The sequence below is a fragment of the Gopherus flavomarginatus genome, chromosome 2, assembly GCF_025201925.1.
Source record: "Gopherus flavomarginatus isolate rGopFla2 chromosome 2, rGopFla2.mat.asm, whole genome shotgun sequence".
Classification (NCBI taxonomy): Eukaryota; Metazoa; Chordata; order Testudines; family Testudinidae; genus Gopherus; species Gopherus flavomarginatus.
In genome coordinates, this window is record NC_066618.1 from 36180916 (window position 1) to 36204373 (window position 23458).

The 23458-nt window shown below is 42.5% G+C and overlaps 1 protein-coding gene across 1 annotated transcript in view; it reads right to left on the reverse strand.

Annotated features, from left to right (window-relative positions):
- Nucleotides 1–14416, reverse strand: part of GPR158 (G protein-coupled receptor 158) — a 336022-nt gene extending 321606 nt beyond the window's left edge. The window contains exon 1 of the mRNA XM_050939019.1: nucleotides 13131–14416. Coding sequence (XP_050794976.1) covers nucleotides 13131–14002 — 872 coding nt within the window. The 5' untranslated portion in view covers nucleotides 14003–14416. The remainder of the gene's footprint in view (nucleotides 1–13130) is intronic.
- Nucleotides 14417–23458: the final 9042 nt, after the last annotated feature.

A 23458-nucleotide genomic window follows, 5' to 3' on the forward strand; every position in this document is an offset into this window, starting at 1 on the left:
AGAAAACAAGAGTGTAGCTAGAGGTGGTTACTTATGAGTACAGCAGTATGCAGGACTCAGAGCAATTAGGGACTGTAAATGCAGAACAAGCATTTGAATGTGATTGGACTTATTTTAGACTGAGGAATTTGTAACTAAGGTACTCTACCCTTTAGTGCACTAGAGTAGTACATCATCCTAAGTGGTTTCTGCTTAGAGAGAAGTATGGTTGTTTTCAGCCTTTTCTACATGCAAGATAATTGAAAAGTCCAACTTCATTCTGTGAGAAGTTTTGAGTGAAATGATTTTGTTCAAACATTTCCATGGAAAATGTTCATTTCCTCAACAAAAAAAAATTTTTAAATATGATTGCTTTAAATTGAAGTTACTTTTTCATTTTATTTTGGGTTTTCAAAACTAAACATTTCAATTTGAAACAAGACAAATTTGTTTTCAACTTTTTTAATTGAAAATTATCCAATCAAACTTGTCACAACATTTTGATTTTGGCAAAGCTTCATTTTTTATTTTAAAAAAGTGGACAAAACATTTATCAGTTCTAACCCACATTCCTGTCACCATTCAGATTCTTCCTCACTTCCTGCTTGAAGTCCTAATGTGACCAGTCTTCTTCCCCTCACCCCATCCCTTGTGAATTGCTGGGGTTGGTAATCAGCAGAATGGGGAAGTGGGTGTGTCAGGAGGACAGGGCAGAGGAAGAGAAGTTCCTAACAGAGAGGAGGAAAACAAAACTGGCAATGGTTCTTCCTAGAAGCAGTCAGAAACTTCATCTCTTCAACACATGGTGCAGCCCAACAATAAAACTAGGAAAGAGATTTCTCATGAGTAAAGCTGAGCAAATAATGGATTTTTCAGTTTGCTAGCAATTCCAAAAGAATCCCTCCCCTCAGCCAAAAAAATGCAGTTTTGGGTCAAACTGACAAACAGAAGTTTTCAGCATGTTCAGTGAATCAAAAAGTCAGAAACAAAAGTTTGTCAGGGTGAATTAAATATTTCATTTCACCCAACTTGAAGGCTGTGATTTCAACTTCAGGTATTTTAACAAAAGCAGAGGACAAGATTCACAAAATGAGTGGAGAAGCAGATGCCTTCCTTATAACTTTTAGCTCAGCCATTAGGGCACTCACCTAGGATGTTCGAGACCTGGTTTCAATTCCCACCTAGGCTCTCCATAATGTGGAGGAGGTATTTGAATTTGTGTCTCCTACATTCAAGAAAGTGTCTAGCCACCAGGCTATTCTGATGTATGCCTGTCTTAGTCCATCCTGTTGAAGCTGTTCCACTTTGTAATGAATTGAGTTAATAACTGAAGCAGGGATCTGCACTCGGGTCTGCCATATCCTGGATGAGTACCCTGACCATGAGGCTAGAGAGTATCTCTCTAGGTACAGAGACATTGGGGGGAAAAAACAGCAGCAAGTCACAGTGTCCTGGTCAACCGACTCAGGCTCTTGTGCTACAGGACTGAAAACAGCAGTATGGACATTGCCACTCAAGCTGGAGCCCAGGCTCTGGGACCCACTCCGCTCACCGGGTTTCAGAGCCAAGGCTTTAGCCAGAGCAAGAACATCTACACTGCTATTTTTAGCCCTATAGCATGGGCCCCAGTCAGTTGACCTAGGCTCTGAGACTCAATGCTGGGGAAGAAGGAGGGGTTACACTGTAAATGTAGTTTCTCTCTCCCCCATCCATTTCTCTCTCTCCATCCCATCCTGCCCTTCCCCCAAATGGACTATTCATTGTCATTCATAGTGGCAATTCAGAGCCATTCGTGATTACAAGGAATAGTCACTGGCCCAGGGAAATTGTGTGGGAATGACTATAGCCTGCTTGTTGGGGCACTCCTCGGGGATGTGGCAGACTGCTCCAATCACTATTTAAAGATTTATACAAAGTGGAGTAGCTTCAAGGGGAGAGACTGAGAAAGACCTCTGCCAGACTATCCCATACCCCCATGGCTACAGCAATTGGCTGGGAAAAGAGATGGGAGACTCACATTCAAATCCCTTCTCCATATCAGGCAGAGATGGGAATTGAACTTGGATCTGCCACATCCCACGTGAGTACCCCAACTGGTATGCTAAAAGTTATTAGACCACTTCCCTTAGCCAGAGCTACTTATGGGGATTAGGCAGTGCCTTAAGTATTAAGGCCATCACTTTTACACTGTGCATCTTAACCATTTTTTTTACTAGGCCTCTCCAGCATGTGTTTCCCATCTCTGTATCTCTGTCTTATTTTAACTCCACAGTTCTGGTAAGCCAGTAATAGGGATTGGAATGGGGCTAACAGAGCTTTTCAACATACTTGAGAGATGTAAAATAATTTTAAAATAGATTTGTGTGTGAGGTGTGTGGCATTTACAGAATATGTCACCACAGTACAGTGTAGTAAAAGGTTTATTGGCATTCATTTGTGATGACCTCCCTTTTGCATCCATCCCAGACATATACCACACCATCATATGTCCGTGTAAAACACATACAGTTATGTAGGATGATTATATATTTCTTACATCTTTTACTGGTATTAATACAGTAGCTAACACAGGCTGTTTAGCTACCCACATTTTTAGTTATTTTTGGTTCAGTATGCTGAAAAGGGAACATATGGAAGAAGACATCCTGCTAGTACATATAGGGATCAACTACTTCCAAATGTTATATTTACAGAACTAGCTGGGAATAATTTTAGCTTTGCTGTCTTGGTCCAAGAGATCAAGACACAAATGTAAACAGCATGATAGTAAAACTTAGCTTGTCAGCACATAGTATCAGTCTGATATTCACCCAGGCTGACAGAACAGCTTAGCTGAACCCAAGTCACAACCACAGTGATAAGTTAATAATAATATTAATGGTAATTGTAGACCATCTGGCAACCAAGTGTATTTTGTGCGTTGAAAGCTAATCTCCTTATTACTATAAATATTCTGTTTTCTATCCTTGTTTTACAAAGCTGACACAAAATACTGCTTCAAGATTAGAGGGTCATATTTAACATTTTGGATCTCCACAGACAAGAAATTATTAGTTAGAATAATATGCAATGGAGAATTGTCGAAGAATGATGTCATCAAGGATTTTCCCTCAGGTCAGAAGGTTTGATTTAAGAGGCTTTCATGTCTGCCTTAATTTCCAGCACCACTGTTTGTTGACATTCTGTCTGCTTCAAAATCAGTGCCAATAATTGATTTAAACTTGTTTTCCCAGCTTAGCGGTTATCTTGATATTTTCAGTAGTGATACTTCATTGTAACAATGAGTTACAAACTTGTGTGTCTGCAGGAGAATTTTTGACACCAGTGTCACTCTGTGAAATAGAAGGAGTATGTTTCCTTTTCACAGTGCTGCTTACAAGCAGAGGCGCACAGAATGGTTTGCCAAACATTTAAACAGTGACAAACATGGTCCTTCTATCTCCTAGATTTTAGGAGTCTTTTTGTCAAAGCGGTCAAGTCTCAGTTGAACAGGAATGCAGTTTGTCTAGTGCTTACCTATATAAAATTAAATGCATGTGAGCAGAGGACAAATAAAAATGAAGAGATGTCAAACGTACCAGTAAAAGATCCTTGTAATCAGTTCTGCTTATAGTCTACCCATATAAGCTACACAAGCCTCTTAGTCAAGAAGATATGAGGAGAGACAAAGAATTAGCAAGACTTCCAGCAAGTTAGAGCTAGATGTGAACATATAAAGACACAACCTTTAAAAAGGGAATTTGGAAAAGCTCTCTAGGTTATAGTCATGCTTTGTAAAAGCTTCAACTGTGAAATATATATTTCTTTTGAAAGATGCTAGACTGACCTCCTAAGCTGACCATTCTGGGCATGAAAGGATTCTGTATAACTAAGTGGAGTATAAACACTGTTATGTGCTATATTAGAAAACACAGAAATCAATGTAAAGAATTTAAAGGACCAAACACAAACATCACAGTGCTTCTCTCAGCTAAAGACAAGCTTTAAGGCCGGGCTGTCAAGTGGTAGAGAAGATGTCATTCCTCGGCTCCAGAACTCTTCCTAGAGGCCCTTCCTGACTCTTACTACCAGACTCAGGCTCCCAGCTCCATACAGTACATCCCTCTTACCATGTGCTGCAGAAGAATTGATTAATTCCCCACAGATGGTGCAGCCTGACTACTCTGCAAATCCCTGCACTCCTAGACAGATACATACACATAAATTAGGTTGGCCAAGATTTTCAAGAGTCACTAGTAATTTTGGGTGTCAATTTTTGGTTGCGCAACTTGAGACACTTTAAAAGGATCTTGAGTCCTCAGAACTTTCTGAAAATCAGGCCCCTTCAAGGTGTCTTTAGCTGGTTTTCCAAAATTAACAATCACTTTCTAAAAACGTTAGTATAAAATTTACAAGTGTGCCCAAGTGACTTAGGTGCCTATGTCACATAGACTATCAATGAGACTTAGGTTTCTAAGTGCTTAAGTCACTTTGGAAAACACTCTGCCATTTTTAAAAAAATTGGTCTATAGGTATGCACGATTGCCACTTAGAGCTTCAGATGGCAATAGGGACTTACTGTATGTGTGGCAAAGAATAGGATTTTGATCTGTTCCCCCCACTACAATTCAGTTTTCATTAATACAGAGACAGATTTTTCTAAGACCTTAGCAGTAGCACTATTGCTGTTTTGCAACATATATTTTCATAGGAGTACCAACTTTCACTAAAAATATACCTGATCAGAGAACAGGGGATAGCAATGTGGGCACATGAATTAGGATTCACGTCAAAGGAAATCCCCATGGGCTTTTGGAACAGTATTACAAGTGTGGAGTAGTTATATCTGAAAGAAGATTAGAATCCTCAATCTCATTGACAACATAGGCTTCAGATCTATGGCGCACATTGCTGCATATCTGGGGATTTCCCTGTAAATAAATCAAAAGAGCTTCTTAAAATAGTCTCCTTCTTAAATTACTACTTGGCTGAATTCTGCCATCAGGGACAGCCTTGCACATGGGGACTTCTGTGTCCACAAACTGAGACTCTGGATTGAAGGAATAAAAAGTGGTAAAGATCAAGGGGCAGATCCTCAGCTGGTGTAAACTGTCAGTGCTCCACTGAAGTCAATAGAGCTACGACAACTTATCCCAGATGATGTGCTGTCATGGGGGAGGGGAGGAGAAAGAGCAGGTTCTTTCTAGTCTTCCTTCCAAATGTTCAAACCCAAAATAACCCTCATAACTGTAACATGCACTTCAACCCTGTCCACGGTTTAGTCTTCACATAAAGCCACACTGTTACTGTGTTTCGGACTGAATTCCAGCAGTCCAAGATTCCAACAGTTACTCAAGATTTGTTGGTTTTTAATTTATTTATTTATTGTTCCTCTTTCCTAACCTCTCTCTATCTGTCTCTCCTTAGTCTTGTGAGATCCTTAGGGCAGGGACCATCCATTCATAGATGTCTGGAGAACATTGTGGGTGCTATGCTAACAGATAATAAATTATCCATCCCATAGTAACGGGCCTTCTCTGATCCCACCAGTTGCTGTCCTTTCATGACCATAAAACCAAAAGTTCTGAAATTTTTAGGAAGTAAATGCTTAAAATGATCCATTTATTATCTTCAAAGTCAAATCTATTCTCCCCCTTCCACTCCCAACTTATTATGGGTCATAGTATCTTAGAATAAGAAGGTATCAATTTCACCATTTTACAATATTTTTAGGATTATACAACTAATATGTGAAGTCATGTACATGTAATCCTCCATAAACCTTATCCTATGTCTTTCCTTCACTATTTGAAATATTTCAGACTGGATTGTAGAGTTTAGGGAATTAGAAAACTAGTTTAAAATGTGAGAAAGGAATTAAGGTAAGGACTTGAATCACCTATAAAGGGAAAATATTAATGGCCAAATTATTTTCTTTCATTTATTCAGGATTTGTTTTGACTTATCTTTGAAAAATTTTAATAACAAACTTGATTCCTGTTACATATTTAACAAACTAAGAAGCTAAGTAAAATATTCCCTAAGAAATTGCTGTTTGTTCATATACATGAATTTATTTGCTTTCAGTAATGAACTCCGAACTAAATACCATTCTACATGGCTTAATATGGGTTTGGTACAATTCCTGCTGAAACTGAAATGATGACTCAGTGAACTCCACTATCTTTATGAAAGGAATGACCACGTTTGACTATACAGCGAAAAAAAATCAATGGGCATTAGGCACCTAAATACATTTGAGGAACTGGATCTGAAAGCCAGAAAGACAAACATCAGAAAACAAAAAACATAGTACCTGGTCAGCTGAATTTCATAGTCAATTTATTTTCTGTAAATGCTCCAGCACGTAGCATCCTTCAAAATAAATGGTCAGCCTGCTGATAATGGGCATTGAATTGCCAAAAGAATCATCTTTCAGATATAGTCTCCCAATAGTTCTTCTTTAAAAAACAAACAAAACCAAAAAAAAGAAAGAAAGAAAACTCGCAGATACCGTACCAGACTCAAAGAGGAAGCAGTCTGGACTTGTTACAATAGCAGGAAAAGGAGTATCTGTGGCCTTATGGTATTCAGGCCTAGTGGAAGATACTGACGAGTAATAGTCATAATCACTGCCTACAATGTTAGTGCATTACAACAGGATATTAACAAAAATGAGGGCTGTATTCAAGATACTATGTAGAACTGAAAAGGGAACCATTAATGGCAAGTCTACTGAATACCAAACTGTGTGGTTAACTTCCACCAGAGCTGTCCAACCTCCTTGTTGACCCACTAATCATCTCAGAAGCAATATACTAGCATCCAACTCCTTCTCCAGAGGCCAAATATGCACTTCTAGAAAGTGAAATGCATCCACAGTGGGGAACACATATGCAAGTTTCTTCACACCATTTAAATTCTGCAGTGGGGTTGCACCAGCACCAGCTAAACATGATGTTGCTGCACCATAGAAGGTGATTCCAGGTAAGTATATAATGGAGGTCTGGGAATTACAATGAGAGGGTTCCACAAGATTCATGACAAATCCTATTGCTCCACCACTCTGTGCAGGAGTAGCAACTGCAGAGGGACTGAGTTCTAGCCCTTTCTGTGCCCATGCTTTAGGTGGTGAACACCATCCCTAAAACCTCATTACTCAGGTTTTATAAGGAGAAGGAGGAGGCGGGGTGGTGGTGGGAGAATTTCACTATATGGTGCATTTAGCCTCCTTAAAATATCTATCCTTGCGATTAAATATATGTTTTCCCAAATGGTAAAATAAAGCACTGCCATTGTCACCGTGTGATGAACAGTCCCTTCTAAAAAAATCTCAAAGCCAACAGAAATGGCTAAAAATATAACAGGTTTCTAGGGAAATAAGAGGTCCAAGCTATGTTAGAACTATTTAGACAGTGATTATCTTAAAAAAGCCGGGATATTATCATGCGTATTTTGAGTTCTCTTTAGTTTCTCGGCTTCATTTTAATATCGGCCTACTTTGCTAGCCTTTTCAAGACAAGATATAGGACCATATTTTCTTCTAAATTCTTTTTCTGGGGCTTCACCTCAGATAGTCTGGTTTCCAGTTCCTAGGGCAGAACTGTCTAGGACAGATGACAAGATGTTTTCAGTAGAAGGCTCTAACCTTGCAGGTCACCTCCTCTGGCAGTGCAGAGTATGGAGGCCTTCATGGCCCAGAGTAAGAGGTTACTCTTTAAACGGGCTTATGGTTAAATTTCCAGAATGCCATTGAAGAAAGGTCTAGCAACAAATAGGAACAGCTATTGGACAGAAATAGTAGTCATTTGTCCACTCTATATTTGTGGTAGTACTCATGTTCAACCAGGAGAGACAAATTCTACTCTCTTTTGCACCAATGTAGGTCTGAAACATTTCTGCTGACTTTAATGGGATTACTCCAGATCTACCTGGGTGTAACTAAGGGCAGAGTTTAACCGTGTTTTTAATAATATGAGGTGTCCATATACTATTCGCAGCATTTCTCAAATTTCATTGCACTGTGATTCCCTTCTGACAACAAAAATTACTACATGGCCTAAGAAAGGGGGACAAAAGCCCAAGCCCTATTGCCTGGGGAGGGTGAACAAAGCTCGAGAGCTTTATCCCTGGGTGAGGGGGTTGTAACCTGAGCCCCGGTGCCCAGGGCTTCAGTCCTGGGCGGTGGGGCTCGGACTTTGGCTTCATCTCTGGGCCCCAGCAAATCAAACACCAGGCCTGTTGACCTCATTAAAGGGGGTCCCAAACCACCTTGGGGTCCCAAACCACAGTCTGAGAACTGCTGAACTGCAATGCATTCATATAAATACAAGCAAAGGCAAACTCCTATTCTGTAAGCCTAAAGAATACTCTCCCATCAAGAAAATTAATGTCTCACTGTGTCACACCATGCATACAATATCATACTCCAGAGATAAGCAAGCAAGCAAGTATATAGAAAGTTAGAAGATGTTTAGAGTGGGCATGCACTAAATCATTGCTACTGCTCTCATGCCAGACAACGAATGGAAGCAGCATTAACGCATCCCTAACAGATGGTTCACAGACATATTTTGTTGGAGAAAATCAGTGTAACTTCTTCAAAAGAAATAGACCAGCATATACGCATTTTCTTAGCATATGGGCTTTAAATAGGAATTTGAAATTTAAAACATGTTGTGTCACTTAACGACAGATGGAAAGGGGAAATAAAAACCTATTTTGGGAGGCAACTTATGGTGATAAATACTAATGTTGTAATGACTCGAATTTTTCACTCAGTTTCTGATTTCATATTTTTAACTGATTTCTTCTTTTAAAAAAGTATTAGGGTTTGGACTGACTAACTTTGCACCTAAGAATTATAGAAAATGTTGTACAATATTAGAATAATTTATGTTTTTAAAAAACTACAAGGCTAATCTTTTGTTTTCTATAAACTATAATAATGTATTTTTAGACCTGTCAAGCAATTAAACAAATTAATGGTGATTAATTGCGCTATTAACCAATAATGGAATACCATTTATTTAAATATTTTTGGATGTTTTCTACATTTTTAAATATTTTGATTTCAGTTATAACACAGAACACAAAGTGTACAGTGCTCACTTTATATTTATTTTTATTACAAATATTTGCACTGTAAAAACCAAAAGAAATAGTATTTTTCAGTTCATCTAATACAAGTACTGTAGTGCAATCTCTGTATCATGAAAGTTGAACTTACAAATGTAGAATTATGTACAAAAAATAACTGCATTCAAAAAGAAAACATTGTAAAATTTAGAGCCAACAAGTCCACTCAGTCCTACTTCTTGTTCAGCCAGTCGCTCAGATAAACAAATTAGTTTACATTTGCAGGAGATAATGCTACCTTGTTTCCTGTTTACAATGAGAATAAGCATTCACATAGCACTGAATAGGTGTGAGAACAGGCATTCACATAGCACTTTTGTAGCTGGCGTCGCAAGATATTTACATGCCAGATGCGCTAAAGATTCATATATCCCTTCATGCTTCAACCACCATTCCAGAGGACATGAGTCCATGCTAATGACGGGTTCCACTCTATAACGATCCAAAACAGTGCAGATCGACACATGTTCTTTTTCATCATCTAACTCAGATACCAACAGCAGAAGGCTGATTTTCTTTTTTGGTGGTTCAGTTTCTGTAGTTTCTGCACTGGAGTGTTGATCTTTTAAAACTTTAGAAGGTATGCGCCATACCTCATCCCTCTCAGATTTTGGAAGGCACTTCAAATTCTTAAACTTGGGTTGAGTGCTGTAGCTATCTTTAGAAATCTCACATTGGTACTTTCTTTGTGTTTTGTCAAATCTGCAGGGAAAGTGTTCTTAAAAGCTGGGTCATCATCCGAGTCAGCTATAACATGAAATATATGACAGAATGTGGGTAAAACAACAGGAGACATACAATTCTCCCTCAAAGAGTTCAGTCGCAAATTTAATTAATCCATTATTTTTTAATGAGCATCATCACCATGGAAGCATGTCCTCTGGAATGGTGGTCAAAGCATGAAGGGGCATATAAATGTTTACCATAACTGACATGAAAATACCTTGCAACGCTGGCTACAAAAGTACCATGTGAATGCCTGTTCTCACTTTCAGGTGACATTGTAAAGAAGAAGCGGGTAGCATTCTCTCCTGCAAATGTAAATAAACTGTCTTAGCGATTGCCTGAATGAGAAGTAGGACTGACTGGACTTCCAGGTTCTAAAGTTTTACTTTTTTATTTTTTTTTGAGTGCAGTTATGTAACAAAAAAATCTAAATTTGTAAGTTTCACTTTCACAATAAAGAGACTGCACTACAGTATGAGGTGAATTGAAAAATACTATTCCTTTTGTTATTCACTTTTACAGTGCAAATATTTGTAATAAAAATAATAATATAAAGTGAGCACGGTACACACTGTATTTTGTACTGTAATTGAAATCAATATATATGAAAAAGTAGAAAAACATCCAAAAATGTTTAATAAATTTCAATTGGTATTCTATTGTTTAACAGTGCACTTTAAAACAGCAATTAATTTTTTTTCAGTTAATAGCATGAGTTAACTGCAATTAATTGACAGCCCTAGTATTTTTCCAGTATTTTGTAGAATATCTTTGTATGTATATTTTAAAGTACAAGCTCATCTTTCATGTATCACTCTACAAATTGAAAATAGGAAATAAAACATTTTACCCTGACAGCGTAAATCAAATGTATGTGCTTCTCCCCACCCCAATCACATACAATATTTACCAGAAACATTTAACAAGCTGTATTTCCATTGGGTTTTAACAATAATAGAACATATATAATAGTTTAATCACCTTTAATATTAACCTTTCAACACAATAGAATCTGTTTTAGACATGCAAACAACATGGCCCCTTTCAGTATGTTCAAATGAAAAAAAAAAGAGATGATGAACATAGAACTCCAAAAAACATGTATAACAGCTGCCCAGAGGTGCATACAATTGTTGCAATGGACTCTGTATCTAGTTAATCACTGTTATGCCAACATGCTAAAAAGCACATTTATGGGGAGGTAGGGTGGGAAGGCTGCAGAGGTAAAGGAAATGCTTTGTATTGCTACCATGATGACCCCTATTGGTCAATTTGTGTGGCAAGTATTGCTCCAAAATGGATGTAGTATATTGCCTGGAGTAGAGAGGAGTATCACAGTGTGGGCCTACATCACAGAGATGTGTCTATGGCAAGGCTCGGGCTGCACCCAGTCCATCAGATGTGTTCTTTGGTAGGATGAAGAGAAGTGTTAAGAGATCATGTGGCTAGAATCCTGGCATGAAACAGAGTTACTTTAAAGCTCTAGACCCTCTGCTGCCTCAGGGCCTGATTCTGCTCCTGCTGAAGTCAATGGCAAACCTCCTATTGACTTCAGTGGTGCAGGATTAAGCTCTAAGTAAGATCTTCGTTCTTAGATGGACAGAGCTGAAGGGGTCAGCCAACAGCCAGACAGCACTTGTTTAGGGATGAATAAACTTTTGTGCATTATATGTTCCCCCTCCACCCCAACAAGAGAAGGCTCCATGCTGTGCACCACCGCATGTACAGTCATCTCCATTTATCCGTACCTACAAGTTCACTGAGTGTAAAAACAACGGATGTCAGTGAAACACCAGCACTTTTCTGGCACATGAACTCCTCTTGTGCTTTGCTGGGCCAAGCTCTGAAGAAATTATAAAAGAAAAGCTAAGTTGAATTTGCCCTTTTGAGAAATTCGGCAACAAGGAGCTTGCAGCTGGGCTCAACTCTTGTTAATCCAACCAATGCAACGTGTGAGAAAAGTTCAGGATACAAGAGCATCATTCCACTGGAGAAGAGTCACTCTCTATTGGGCTGGAGTTTTCAGAGACGTGGCCATATTCATCCTTGGTTTGACTCCAGCGGATTTCATACTAAGCCTAGAAAACCGTAATTCACAAAAATGTTTGGCTGAATTGCATTTGTTGTCATTGCTGTCTTGCTCCCCTATCTTAAGTGCCGGTAAAGCATATAATGTACCTCTTTGTTCTTGGCTACCTTTGCTCAACAGCTGATTCCCAAAGTAAAGGGGCACCAAATACACAAAAGAAGCTTTGCACCTCTATTTTACCCACAAAAAGGCTACCACTCACTTCAGAAAAAAAATAAAAATACAAATAAAGTGAGGAACTCAAAGGAACTCCAGTATGCGTTATCTGGTGCTTTTCCTAGCAACAAAAGTTCCTATGGTCCCATCCATGGGCTCCAGCCTGCAGTCTTTACTCAGGCAAATCTCCTGCTGATATCAAAGTGTAAAGACTTCAGACTTGGGCCTTTGTACATTTTTCTCTAGTGTTTCTCTACTGCTCATTGGCTACCAGGGAATAACTTGTATACAGCTCTTTAAACATCCCATGTATCAGCTTTTATGACGTGAAATAGCAGAGGCATAAGGGACCATTATATTATACTTTTATCTTTAAGAAAAAATATTAATGTCTTACCTGTAGCCATCTAAGGATCTAACTATATGCATTGTGTTGTGAACAGAGGTGACACACGTTTATTCATCTGAATGTGCATTATTATCACCTTTGAGCACATCCTGGAGTGGATGGGTTTGAAAGACTATAAATTGCAGTTTGCAGAATAAAAATGATGTTTTCTGGCTGGTTAAAATTATGTCTGGGATTTTGCTTGTTTTAATTATACACCATAGTAACTAATGACACATCAGCAAACATTTAACTACCAACTCTGCATTCCTCCTGCAGTTAGAAATAACTAACTACAACAGGCAACTTCTCCTGCTTTCTTCTACACACAGACACACACCCTGCTTTCTGACCATGAAAATTACTTCCCCAGACTCAGGAAATTAGAGAAAACAGTATTTTATATATTGTCACAAACAGTGATGCTTTTACCAGGCAACAGCTCCCTCGAGCATGGCAATAAAGAGCTCAGCCAAGGTCTGCCTCTAAAGGAAGTTTGGTTTTGCTGTGTGTTTGATTGGGGGTGGGAGAGTTGTTCTAGAATTGCATGATCAAGTTAATTGAGACAAGTTCCTGGGTGCCCCTTCCCTACAACAAACCTATCTGGAATGTGTGGCACCTTCCCAACACAACTCTGAGGACTAGTAACTACACAGAAAGGAGTTCTCCTCCTACCTGAATTCGGGGAGAAGGTTTGGCTGCAGCCCATAAAAAGCTGCTGACAGAGTCACTAGCCATCCAGGTTTGTAATTCCCATTCTCACACTCCAGGTAGGGCGAGGACCATTTGATGTGGTTCTTATCTGCTGTGTGGCTGTACTTCTTCTTCCAGCTGCTCTCCAAAGTTTTAGGGCCCGACGTTAAAACCTTCCTGTGCAGATGTGGCCTCCACTTGCGCTTCAAGCTGTGGAACCACTCGGTTTCGATCGAGGCATTGGCTAAATGGTGAGCTGTGGAGGACAAATCCTGCAGGAGGATCTGGGTCTCCTGCCGGCTGGCCTGGAGGAAAACCTGGGGAGCAGAGGACAAGGGCTCTACATTGAAAGTAATAGCTGCTCTAGATATGTTGGGGTTTCCTTCCAGGAGACTCCTGATCAAGGCTTGGTACCACCCCATGTCCTCCTGCAAGTTCTGCTCTCGGGATTTATTGCTCTGGAGGATCATGCTCAAGAAGTTGGTAGCGTGGAGAAGCGTGTCCAGAGCACCGTGCAAAGAAGGGTGAGCGGGGACGCGAGACTTCCCAGCCAGGCTGGCTAGTTCGTACCTCCGGGAGCAGTTGGCGCGCCCCAGTTCCTGGGAGTCCCCCGTGTAGAGGAAGGAGGCCACGTTTTGGGGCACCTCTTCGGTGAGCCTCTGCGCCAAGATGGTTCTCTCGGTAGATCTGCTCCAGGGAGCCCGGGGAAGATCCGGACTCTTGATGTTGTTGTAAACAGGCTGTTTCCCTGTGATTGCTTTCTCTTTGTGGTGCACTGTCCGCCCTTGGCTGGATCCAGCCCCGACCCCCACCTGGGCAAAGAACAGGAGAGAGAGAAGCAGGCGCCGAGCCATGTCCTCGGATCTCGCAGGCACGGCTAGGTCCCTTTATCACGGCTGTCCCCACCCGCCTCCAGCCAAGGTAAAAACAACGATCAGTGGCAGTGGCGTGTCTTGGCAAGGCAGCTGCAGCGGAAAAATTCAAGTCACCTGTGGCGATGCCCAGCGAGTGCGCCCTCTGCACGGCGGGCAGCGCTGGGATTACGCAGCCCGGCTTCCGAGCAGGTTGCAGCCCGTCTGGCTCCGGGGAGACGCTATAGTTAGCCTGCCTACGTCCTCAGCCCCCCGCCGCTGCCACCGAGGTGTTCTAAGGCGCCGCACGCAGAGGCGGCCGCGCCCTCAGCCGAGCAGGTGGCAGGTCTCGTCTCCCACTCCGGACACACGCGGCTGGGCTCCGCATCCTGCGGGCATGGCGAGGGGCGCGGGGCTGGGTCCTGTCCGACCGGCTCGTTCCTGTGGAGCTGGTGCCGGGCTAACGGAGCGCTCGGCTTTCCCAGCCAGGAGACCCACGCTCCGCCCTCTCCCGGCTGCGGGAGGCTGTTCACCAGGCTGCTCTGCCAGAGCCAACCCCTTATTACCGCTGGCCCCTTCCCACTCAGCCCTCGTAGGTGCACGCCCGCTGTCACGCTCCCCGTATGGCCGGGCCGCCTGTCAGTCACCCGAGAGCCACTGGCGGCCCGGGAGGAAGGCGCTGTCTGGTGCTGGGCACGGAGGCGGCGGCGCGGCTCGGGACCTGGAGCCCGGGTCCCCTGCCGGCGGCCCCGCTGAGAGCGGGGACAGCGCCCTGCCGGGGGAGCCGCGGCTCAGCCTGCAGCTGCGGGGCCGGCCCAGCAGAAGGCGGGAAGTTAGGGCGAGGGTGTCTCCAGCCCCCTGTGCCTCCCCATGCCCAGGGGAGGGGGCCCGGGCTGTGCGGAAGGGGGACAGGAGGGCGGCTCTCGGCCCCCAGGAGAGGTGAATAAAAGATGATGTAGTTTAACTGGGTGGGGATGGGCGTAGATGAGTCGAATAGAGACATCTGCTGGATGGGCTTGAAACCATACCGCTGCTGCCTTAGCCACACTGACTGCACTGGGAATAGATGAGAAACGGGTCAGTTATAGGTAAGGAAGAAGAAGAAAAGGAGGGTGGCTGAGAAGGGGATCAGGACGCTTAAAATACCCTTCGCTCAACACAGGGAGGAGCGCGCTCAGGCTTGGGGAGCTACAATTAACGCTTCAGGCTCACTTTGGGGCCTGGCTGTCTGCTGTTATGAAGAGCATCTTCTTGTCAATTTCCAGCAAATGATATTCCTCATTAAAGAAGTAAGTTCATCGCACTGGCTAGGAAAAGGTGGATGGTACATGTCAAAGCCAGTGTATATTCTTTTCATACAGCTCTTCCGGTGCACTGGAATCCGGGGTCCCTGCTAGGCTTGTACTGAACTACTTCTAGTCCAGGATAGATTGGATTGAGACATTTACTTTAGTTATAAAACAAATTCTGCTTCTGATTCCAGCAATTACTGCTTCAGCTACCAATCTCAATACCCCCTTTCATTTCTTTTTTCCCTGCTGCTGACTCCACACCTATTTCTATGTTGCCCCTTAAGCGTGGCCTGTCTTCCAAAATCTGTTTGCCTAGGTTTCACCTCATTCAGATTGCTCCCATAATCACACTTCTGCAGCATTATCAAACATATAAAAAAGCACACATACAACTGAGCCACCTAGATGTATCCTTGCCTAAACTGACTAACCCTGCAGTCATATTTCTGTAACCCCTGTCCTTCCTTGCCTTTTCAATCTTCTATTCTCCACTTTTCTGTTAACTCCATAACGCCAGCTCTGTGTTCACTCTCCCAGAATAAATGCTTTAATCCAGTGGTTTGCAGAGCACTTGCTTAGGGTCCATGGAGGGCTGACAGATCACATGGTTTTCCTCCTTATCAAAAGACAACTAACATGCATTTAGAACTTTATTACTTTTCCGCATAAGCAACCTTTGTAATTGCCAGAGGGATGTTATGTGAACAGGAACGAGGCCCTAAACCAACAAAAATATTTAAGTACATGTTTAACTTCAAACATTGACTTCAGTGGACTATGCACATGCTTAAAGTTTTATTACTAGATCAGAGCTCTGCAAAATTATGCACTGAAGGGAGGTGGTCCATGACACCATGTAATGGGGCATGGCACCCACCTGTCACAAGCATCCCCTTCTAGTCAGGTGTATCTGCAGCCTTTCAGTTTATGGTTATCCATCAGTGGTGTCTTACGCAGTTTTTCAGTAACTCGGCCCTCCAGTTGAGTCACATACACTGTCAGTATGTGAAACAGAACAAACCCCTTCTGGGATATACAGTCTTTAACTTGTCGTGGCCCTGGTATAGGGCCATACCTTCAGGGCTTCCTGCCTGGAAACCCTGTCTTCTTGTGGCCCTCTCTGGACTCAGTACTACTCAGTCCCAGCAGTCAGCCAGGAGCTACTTCTTAACTCCCCCATCCCTGTCCACACTGAGCTGTCCATGGTCCTGCTGCTCTTTCAGCCAGCCAGGAACACAACTCACTCTCCTCCAGCTCCGGGCACCAAGGGACAGGTGCTCAGCCTGCAGCTCCTTTTATATGGCTCTGCTGGGTTCTGATTGGCTTCTCCCTGCAGCTTCTCTCATTGGCTGCTTCCCTGCAACCATTCTAGGCTGCTTGCAGGACTTCTCTTCTGCTCCTCTCTAGGTTGGGGTGAGGCAGGACCCTGAGGCCTGCAGCAGGGGGCCTCTGGGCCTAGCACACTCCATCACACACTATTAAATTGCAGTCTACTCTTGTTTAATTTAAATATCTATTTTGGAATTACAAAAGAGTAGCTGAAAATGACTAGTTAAGGAGGGTGCATATTATCATTTATGTTTTTATATACATGAACACACTGTAGCAGGAAGGTCTTATGACCAGATGGCTTAGAGGTCAGTTCATGGCCTTATAGTTTCTGTCAGCCTAGTCATCCCAGAGAGGGCACCCACTGCAGCCTCAGCCATCCCCACTTGCTCCTATTTCTCCTCAGAGCTGTCACTATGGAAGAACAAAGGGGGGTTAAGGTAGGGGGACTTAGGCCCTCCCCTTCCACTGGATCCAAATCCAGGCCCTAGGGGTTTATTAGAGTGTCCATCTGTACCTGGGGTCCCAGTGGGGGCCAGCTGAGGTCACTCAATTAGGGTGAACTGCAAAGAATAGGGGCAGATAATCCCCAACACCAGTGGATATTTTCAATACTTAGATTTACCAAAACAGCATAAAACAGCTTCTTTATTACCTCATTGTGTTGTTGGTTTCTAGGCAATCAATTCCCTGGAATTAACCCAGCCTCAGGCCTCCATCCAGGTACCCAAGTCAAATATGATGAAGATTTCTGAAAATCTTATTTCATCATATAAAAGAAAAGGTTCTACTAGTCCCAAAGGATTGGATACATTATCTCCCAGATTACTGAATATTCCAGATTTTACCCAAATACCCGCTTACAGCCAATTCTTATTAACTAAACTAAAATTTATTAAAAAAAGAAAAGAGAGTCATGGTTAAAAGAGCAATATAAATACAGACATGAGTTCAATTCCTGAGGTGCAGATACATAGCAGAGATCATGAGCTTTATAGTTGCAAAGAGTTATTTTAGAATTTAGACCATTGGACTATAACCTATGTCCAATATCATATTCAGAGTGTTTCCAGCTGAACTGGGACCTCAATCTTGCAACTCAAACTTCCCCGAATGAAGCTTAAGCAGATCTGAGATAACAGGATCAGGACCCAATGGCCTTTTATACAATTTCAAGCCTTCTTTGAAAGGTTGGAATCCCTGGGGGAACAATAGGTAATTAGATGAATACAGTGATATCCCGTGTTTACAATTCATTTAAACGCTAGGATGTTTTTGATCTCTGAATTATCAGAATACAGCATAGACAGGGACTGGTTATTACATTGTTGACTGTTACCTGAGCTTCTTTCAACCCAAAGCTTTTGGTACTTTTACTCTGTGCGAGGTGGTGTCAGGAAATAAATCAGGGGAGACACGGCGGTCCGACTAATAGGTGGCTGGCACAAACAGGACAACACAAGAGTGCTCACTTAAAGCTACACTTTATTTAGTCTCAAGCTCTTACACACGTCCGCAACACATTAGTAAAACACCCCCGACCCTTAATAATTACCAGAGCTGATTGTAGCTCTCACATGACACAGCAGCAGCTTCCAGTGGCCAAATCTTCCATCTGCCGGTGGGAACCGCAAGATGTATCCAGAGGAAGAGTCCAAACAAGTCCCAAAAGAGTCCAACTACCTCAAACTTTTTTCCTTTATTTATACATTAGTAATAGAATGACATGTCCGTTAAAGAAAACTTAAGTAAGCAGTTTCAATGCTCAAGCAAGAGGTTCCTTCTGATTATTGATTAACCAGGTGTGGGTTTTTCCAGAGTTTGCAGCCTCGAGGCCCCAGTAGACATTCCTGAGGGCACATCCTGCTCTTCTAAAATGCATGTATCAGCAACTTCAACAAAATTGTTATCAGGAAGGACGCGGGCTCAAGCTACCCTTTCTGTGGCACCCAAAACCCCCTCCCCTTCTGCACTGGTCAAGCTGAGACTGCTGACTAGGCTGCTTTTAGCAATAAGCCATAGTGGTTTCAGGCACTTTACTGGTTTGCCAAAATCTCCTCATACATTGGCCACTATCCATATATATGTAAATACACAAAAACACAAACATTATCTCCCCATCTGTCTTTAAGGGTTGAATTTGAGTCATTTATTCTGCAGGATGTTTAACCCTTTCTGGTCATGAGTCACACCATCCCAGTTACTGAACTGCCCCAAACTATGTTTCCGCCTGGATCACTTCCTACCAACTCGGAATCAACTCAGTTTGAGGTATGATCACTGGCTTAGCAGATTCTCCTCTGTCTCTTAGTGTTATCTTCAGTCAATTACTCTCTTTTAGGACTTTCAACTCTGCAAGAAAGCAGGGTTGGGGAAGGTCCAGGTCCCTATTTCTAAAGCAACCTTCACAAAGCTTTTGACACTCCTGCCACAGCTCTCAGCATCAGCTTTGCTTCCTGGTGCCACATATAATTCATTCTCATTTCTCCTGGGCTACTAGTGTCCTTTTAAATTGTTCCTCCACTAGGAACATGTATTGCACCAGGTAAGGGGTGGGGCCTTCTGTGATGCTGGCAGATCAGGTCATGTCACAGTGTATTCAGGCCAATTCACTTGTGTATTAGCATAGATCAAAACAACTGTTAAATGTATAAGTGTATTGAGTGTTTAAACTTCATAAAATCAATGGGATGTTATATGTATTGTTTTCTCTTATCTGTATCCTGTTATGATGCAGCAAACATTTATATTGTAATTTCTCCTGTAACTTAAGGGTATGTCTACATCTACAATTTTGCAGCGCTGGTTGTTACAGCTGTATTAGTACAGCTGTATAGGGCCAGCGCTGCAGAGTGGTCACACTTACAGCAACCAGCGCTGCAAGTGGTGTTAGATGTGGCCACACTGCAGCGCTGTTGGGCGGCTTCAAGGGGGGTTAGGGGAACGCGAGAGCAAACCACGGGGAAGCAGGTCTCCTTCCCCGCAGTTTGCTCCAGTGTTCCCCGAACACCCCCCCCCAAGCAGGTCTCCTTCCCCGCGGTTTGTTCTCGCGTTCCCCGAACCCCCGTGCAAGCAGGTCTCCTTCCCAGCGGTTTGCTCCGGTGTTCCCTGAACCCCCGTGCAAGCAGGTCTCCTTCCCAGCGGTTTGCTCCGGTGTTCCCCGAACCCCCGTGCAAGCAGATCTCCTTCCCCGCGGTGTGCTGTCGCGTTCCCCGAACCCCCCTGCAAGCAGGTCTCCTTCCCAGCGGTTTGCTCCGGTGTTTTTTGAACCCCCGTGCAAGCAGATCTCCTTCCCCGCGGTGTGCTGTCACATTCCCCGAACCCCCCTGCAAACTGCGGGGAAGGGGATCTGCTTGCACGGGGGTTAGGGGAACGCGAGAGCAAACCGCAGGGAAGGAGACCTGCTTCCCCGCGGTTTGCTCTCGCGTTCCCCGAACCCCCCTGCAAACCGCGGGGAAGGAGACCTGCTTGATTACCAGAGAGGCTTCCTCTGGTATGCTGGGATACCTGTTTATTCCACGGAGGTCAAGAAAAACGCTGGTGAGTGTTTACACCTGATGACCAGCGCTGGATCACCAGCGCTGGATCCTCTACACCCGAGTTTCAACGGGTGTACGGCCAGTGCTGCAAACAGGGAGTTGCAGCGCTGGTGATGCCCTGCAGATGTGTACACCTCCTAAGTTGCAGCGCTATAACTCCCTCACCAGCGCTGCAACTTTGTGGTGTAGACAAGGCCTTAATAACTCATCAGACATCAACGCAGAATTGGGAATGCTAATGAAGGACTTTAACAGAAAAAAAGTGCTAATTCCAAAGCAAATGGCCATTGTGACTGAAGGTCAGATACTCAAAGTGCATTCCTCACTCATCAAAGGAAAAGCCCACATGATTAGAGACACTCTCAGCATGTCTTCTGTCAGAAGAAGATATAAGAATGGATTCTAGGAAAAATTCTTCATCTCTGAGCTGTTTGGAATCTTGCAGGGAAGTGTACTAGATACAAAGTGGAGAGTCCCAGAGTCAATGTGGGTGCCCTGGAAAGACTTTTGGGAAATTAGCAGTTTATTACATCACTGCCACAATTTGGAATTACAAACTATGATTCACCTTTACATATATTTTACCTGCTTTAACCTCTCAATAACTCTCATATCCTTTTCCTAGCTAATAACCCTTTAGTTTACTATAGAATTGGCTGCCAGTATTGTTTTTGATATGCAATCTGAAGTATCAATTGGTCTGGGGTAAATGACTGGTCTCTTGGGACTGGGAGCAACCTGATGTGGTGCGATTTTAGGTTTGAGTGACCTTTTATCACAAAGCCCAGTTTGTCTGAATGGCAAGATAGGCTGGAGAGTCTAAGGGGACTGTCTAACTCCATGGTGAGACTGGCATAGTGATCCAGGAGTTCACATTTGTCAGTGGCTTGGTGAAATCTAATTACAGAACACACCACCACTTGGGAGTTTTCTGACACTCTGCCCCGAGGTAGACATTCACAGTTGTGAGCCACTCCAGACAGTGTGACACCCTCATAACCCGGTATTACTCTACTCCCCACTGCCCACTTCAGTGTAGTTCCTGTTGACCTCATCTCTCTCTCTCACACACACACTCTATAATAAAGGAATGGATGCCATTGCTGTCATGCAAAGTATTATAGGATCTAATTTTGAACTAATGATAAAAATATATACCTGCTCCTCAATCACACTCTCATATTAGAGTTATTTGCATGTACAGCTAAAGGAGGATTCACATTAATATAGTTAAATGTAAATAAATTTGTATCCCATTTTTCCATAATGTAATACATATAATCTTTGTTTAATATTCAAATTTATTATTAGCATACATAAGAGAAAATTATTTTTTTAAATTTTCCTCTAAGCAGACAATGTGCATGCACATTAATTGCCTCAGTCAAGAATAATTTACATGTAGTTAACTTCCCCACATAAGTATCTCTCTGATTATTTTGAAATTACTATATTAAGCAACTCAAAAACTGTTGTGTTTAACAGCACAGAAGGCAACATGTTGAAAAACTTGTGCATGAACAAATATTTATAGGCACACTTATTACAAAGTGCAAGTGGGAAATAGGCATGAGTGGGCTTTCCTAAAGAGTAGGTTGCATTGTAAACTGGCCTCTTGGATGGGCAGATACAGCCTGTTTTCAAAATTGCACAGTACTGTCTGGGCCAAAGCTAACAGAATGAGGATAGTCATGGTTTAGGCAGGTGCAAGTCCAGAAGTAGTAGTGGAGGTGAACTCCCATCAGATAACAATTGCTTTGATAGCAGCCCACTACAGTTCATAAAAGAAATCAGCAGAGACACACTGTTAAATAAAAGGCAGATTCACCAGTGCATCAAAGCAGAACAAAACTGTCAGAGCATATCAAACAGTTAAGCTGACTCTTATCATCATCATAAGGGTAGCCAAAAGCAGCCAAATGGAACGGATTGCTCTGGCCCTTAATTTATAATTGGTGTGTTGACTTACATAGTTGTGTTAGTGAGACTGGTGCAATGAGAGAGGGGACAGGAAGAGCCAAGTTCCTGAGTTCAAATATCTCTGTGCTTTAAGGTCTTCCCCTGAGCCTCTACCTTAATTCCCTCAGCAGTGCATCCTCAGTGCGCAGCGGGGTTATGGCAGCAGTGCAATGGAGAGCCTTTCAAGCCATGCTGCCCAAGCTAACATATAGCCATGGAAAGCTGTGGCAACTGGGCCAAGTAATCTGGCAATGAAAACACTTGAGACGTGTCCAGTCTCCCTCATACTGCTGAGTCATTACAATCAATAAAATTGTTTCATGCAAACAGTTGTAGAGGAAGAGTGATCATTGGTTGAGTTACCTCTGATGTCACAATGGCCCCACTTAAGAGTTACCTGGGCTGTTGACCACAGCCTGACTGTAGCCTATATAAACATAGAAATTAGCTATATTAAGTTATTAATCACTTCATAATTACAACCTACTTAAAATATAGACTATGCAAGAAATTTTAATTAATTTTAAACATATGGAAAGTTTGAAGTCTGAGTTATTCCACAGTTAAGATCACACAGGACAAAGAAAAGACTGACACAGATTCAAAATTTCTTAAAGGGCCCAGCTTTCAATTAATTTAACCCAAACTAATTAACAGAAATACTTCTAAATGCTCAGAAAATTCATTCTGTAATTGAAGAATAAGTGTAGTAAATTTGAGGATGATATGCTGTATTTTTCTTGCAAAACAGAAAGGTCAAATCCCTGTCTTAAGTGCAGACTTTGACTTCCTCAGAGAACTGATGGGCAGGATTCCCTGGAAGAATAACATGAGGGGAAAATGAGTCCAGGAGAGCTGGCTGTATTTTAAAGAATCCTTATTGAGGTTACAGGAACAAACCATCCCAATGTGTAGAAAGAATAGTAAATATGGCAGGTGAGCAGCTTGGCTTAACAGTGAAATCCTTGCTGATCTTAAACACAAAAAAGAAGCTTACAAGAAGTGGAAGGTTGGACAAATGAACAGGGAGGAGTATAAAAATATTGCTCAGGCATGCAGGAGTGAAATCAGGAAGGCCAAATCACACTTAGAGCTGCAGCTAGCAAGAGATGTTAAGAGTAACAAGAAGGGTTTCTTCAGGTATGTTAGCGACAAGAAGAAAGTCAAGGAAAGTGTGGGCCCCTTACTCAATGAGGGAAGCAACCTAGTGACAGAGGATGTGGAAAAAGCTAATGTACTGAATGCTTTTTTTGCCTCTGTCTTCATGAACAAGGTCCCAGACTGCTGCGCTGGGCAGCACAGTATGGAGAGGAGGTGACCAGTCCTCTGTGGAGAAAGAA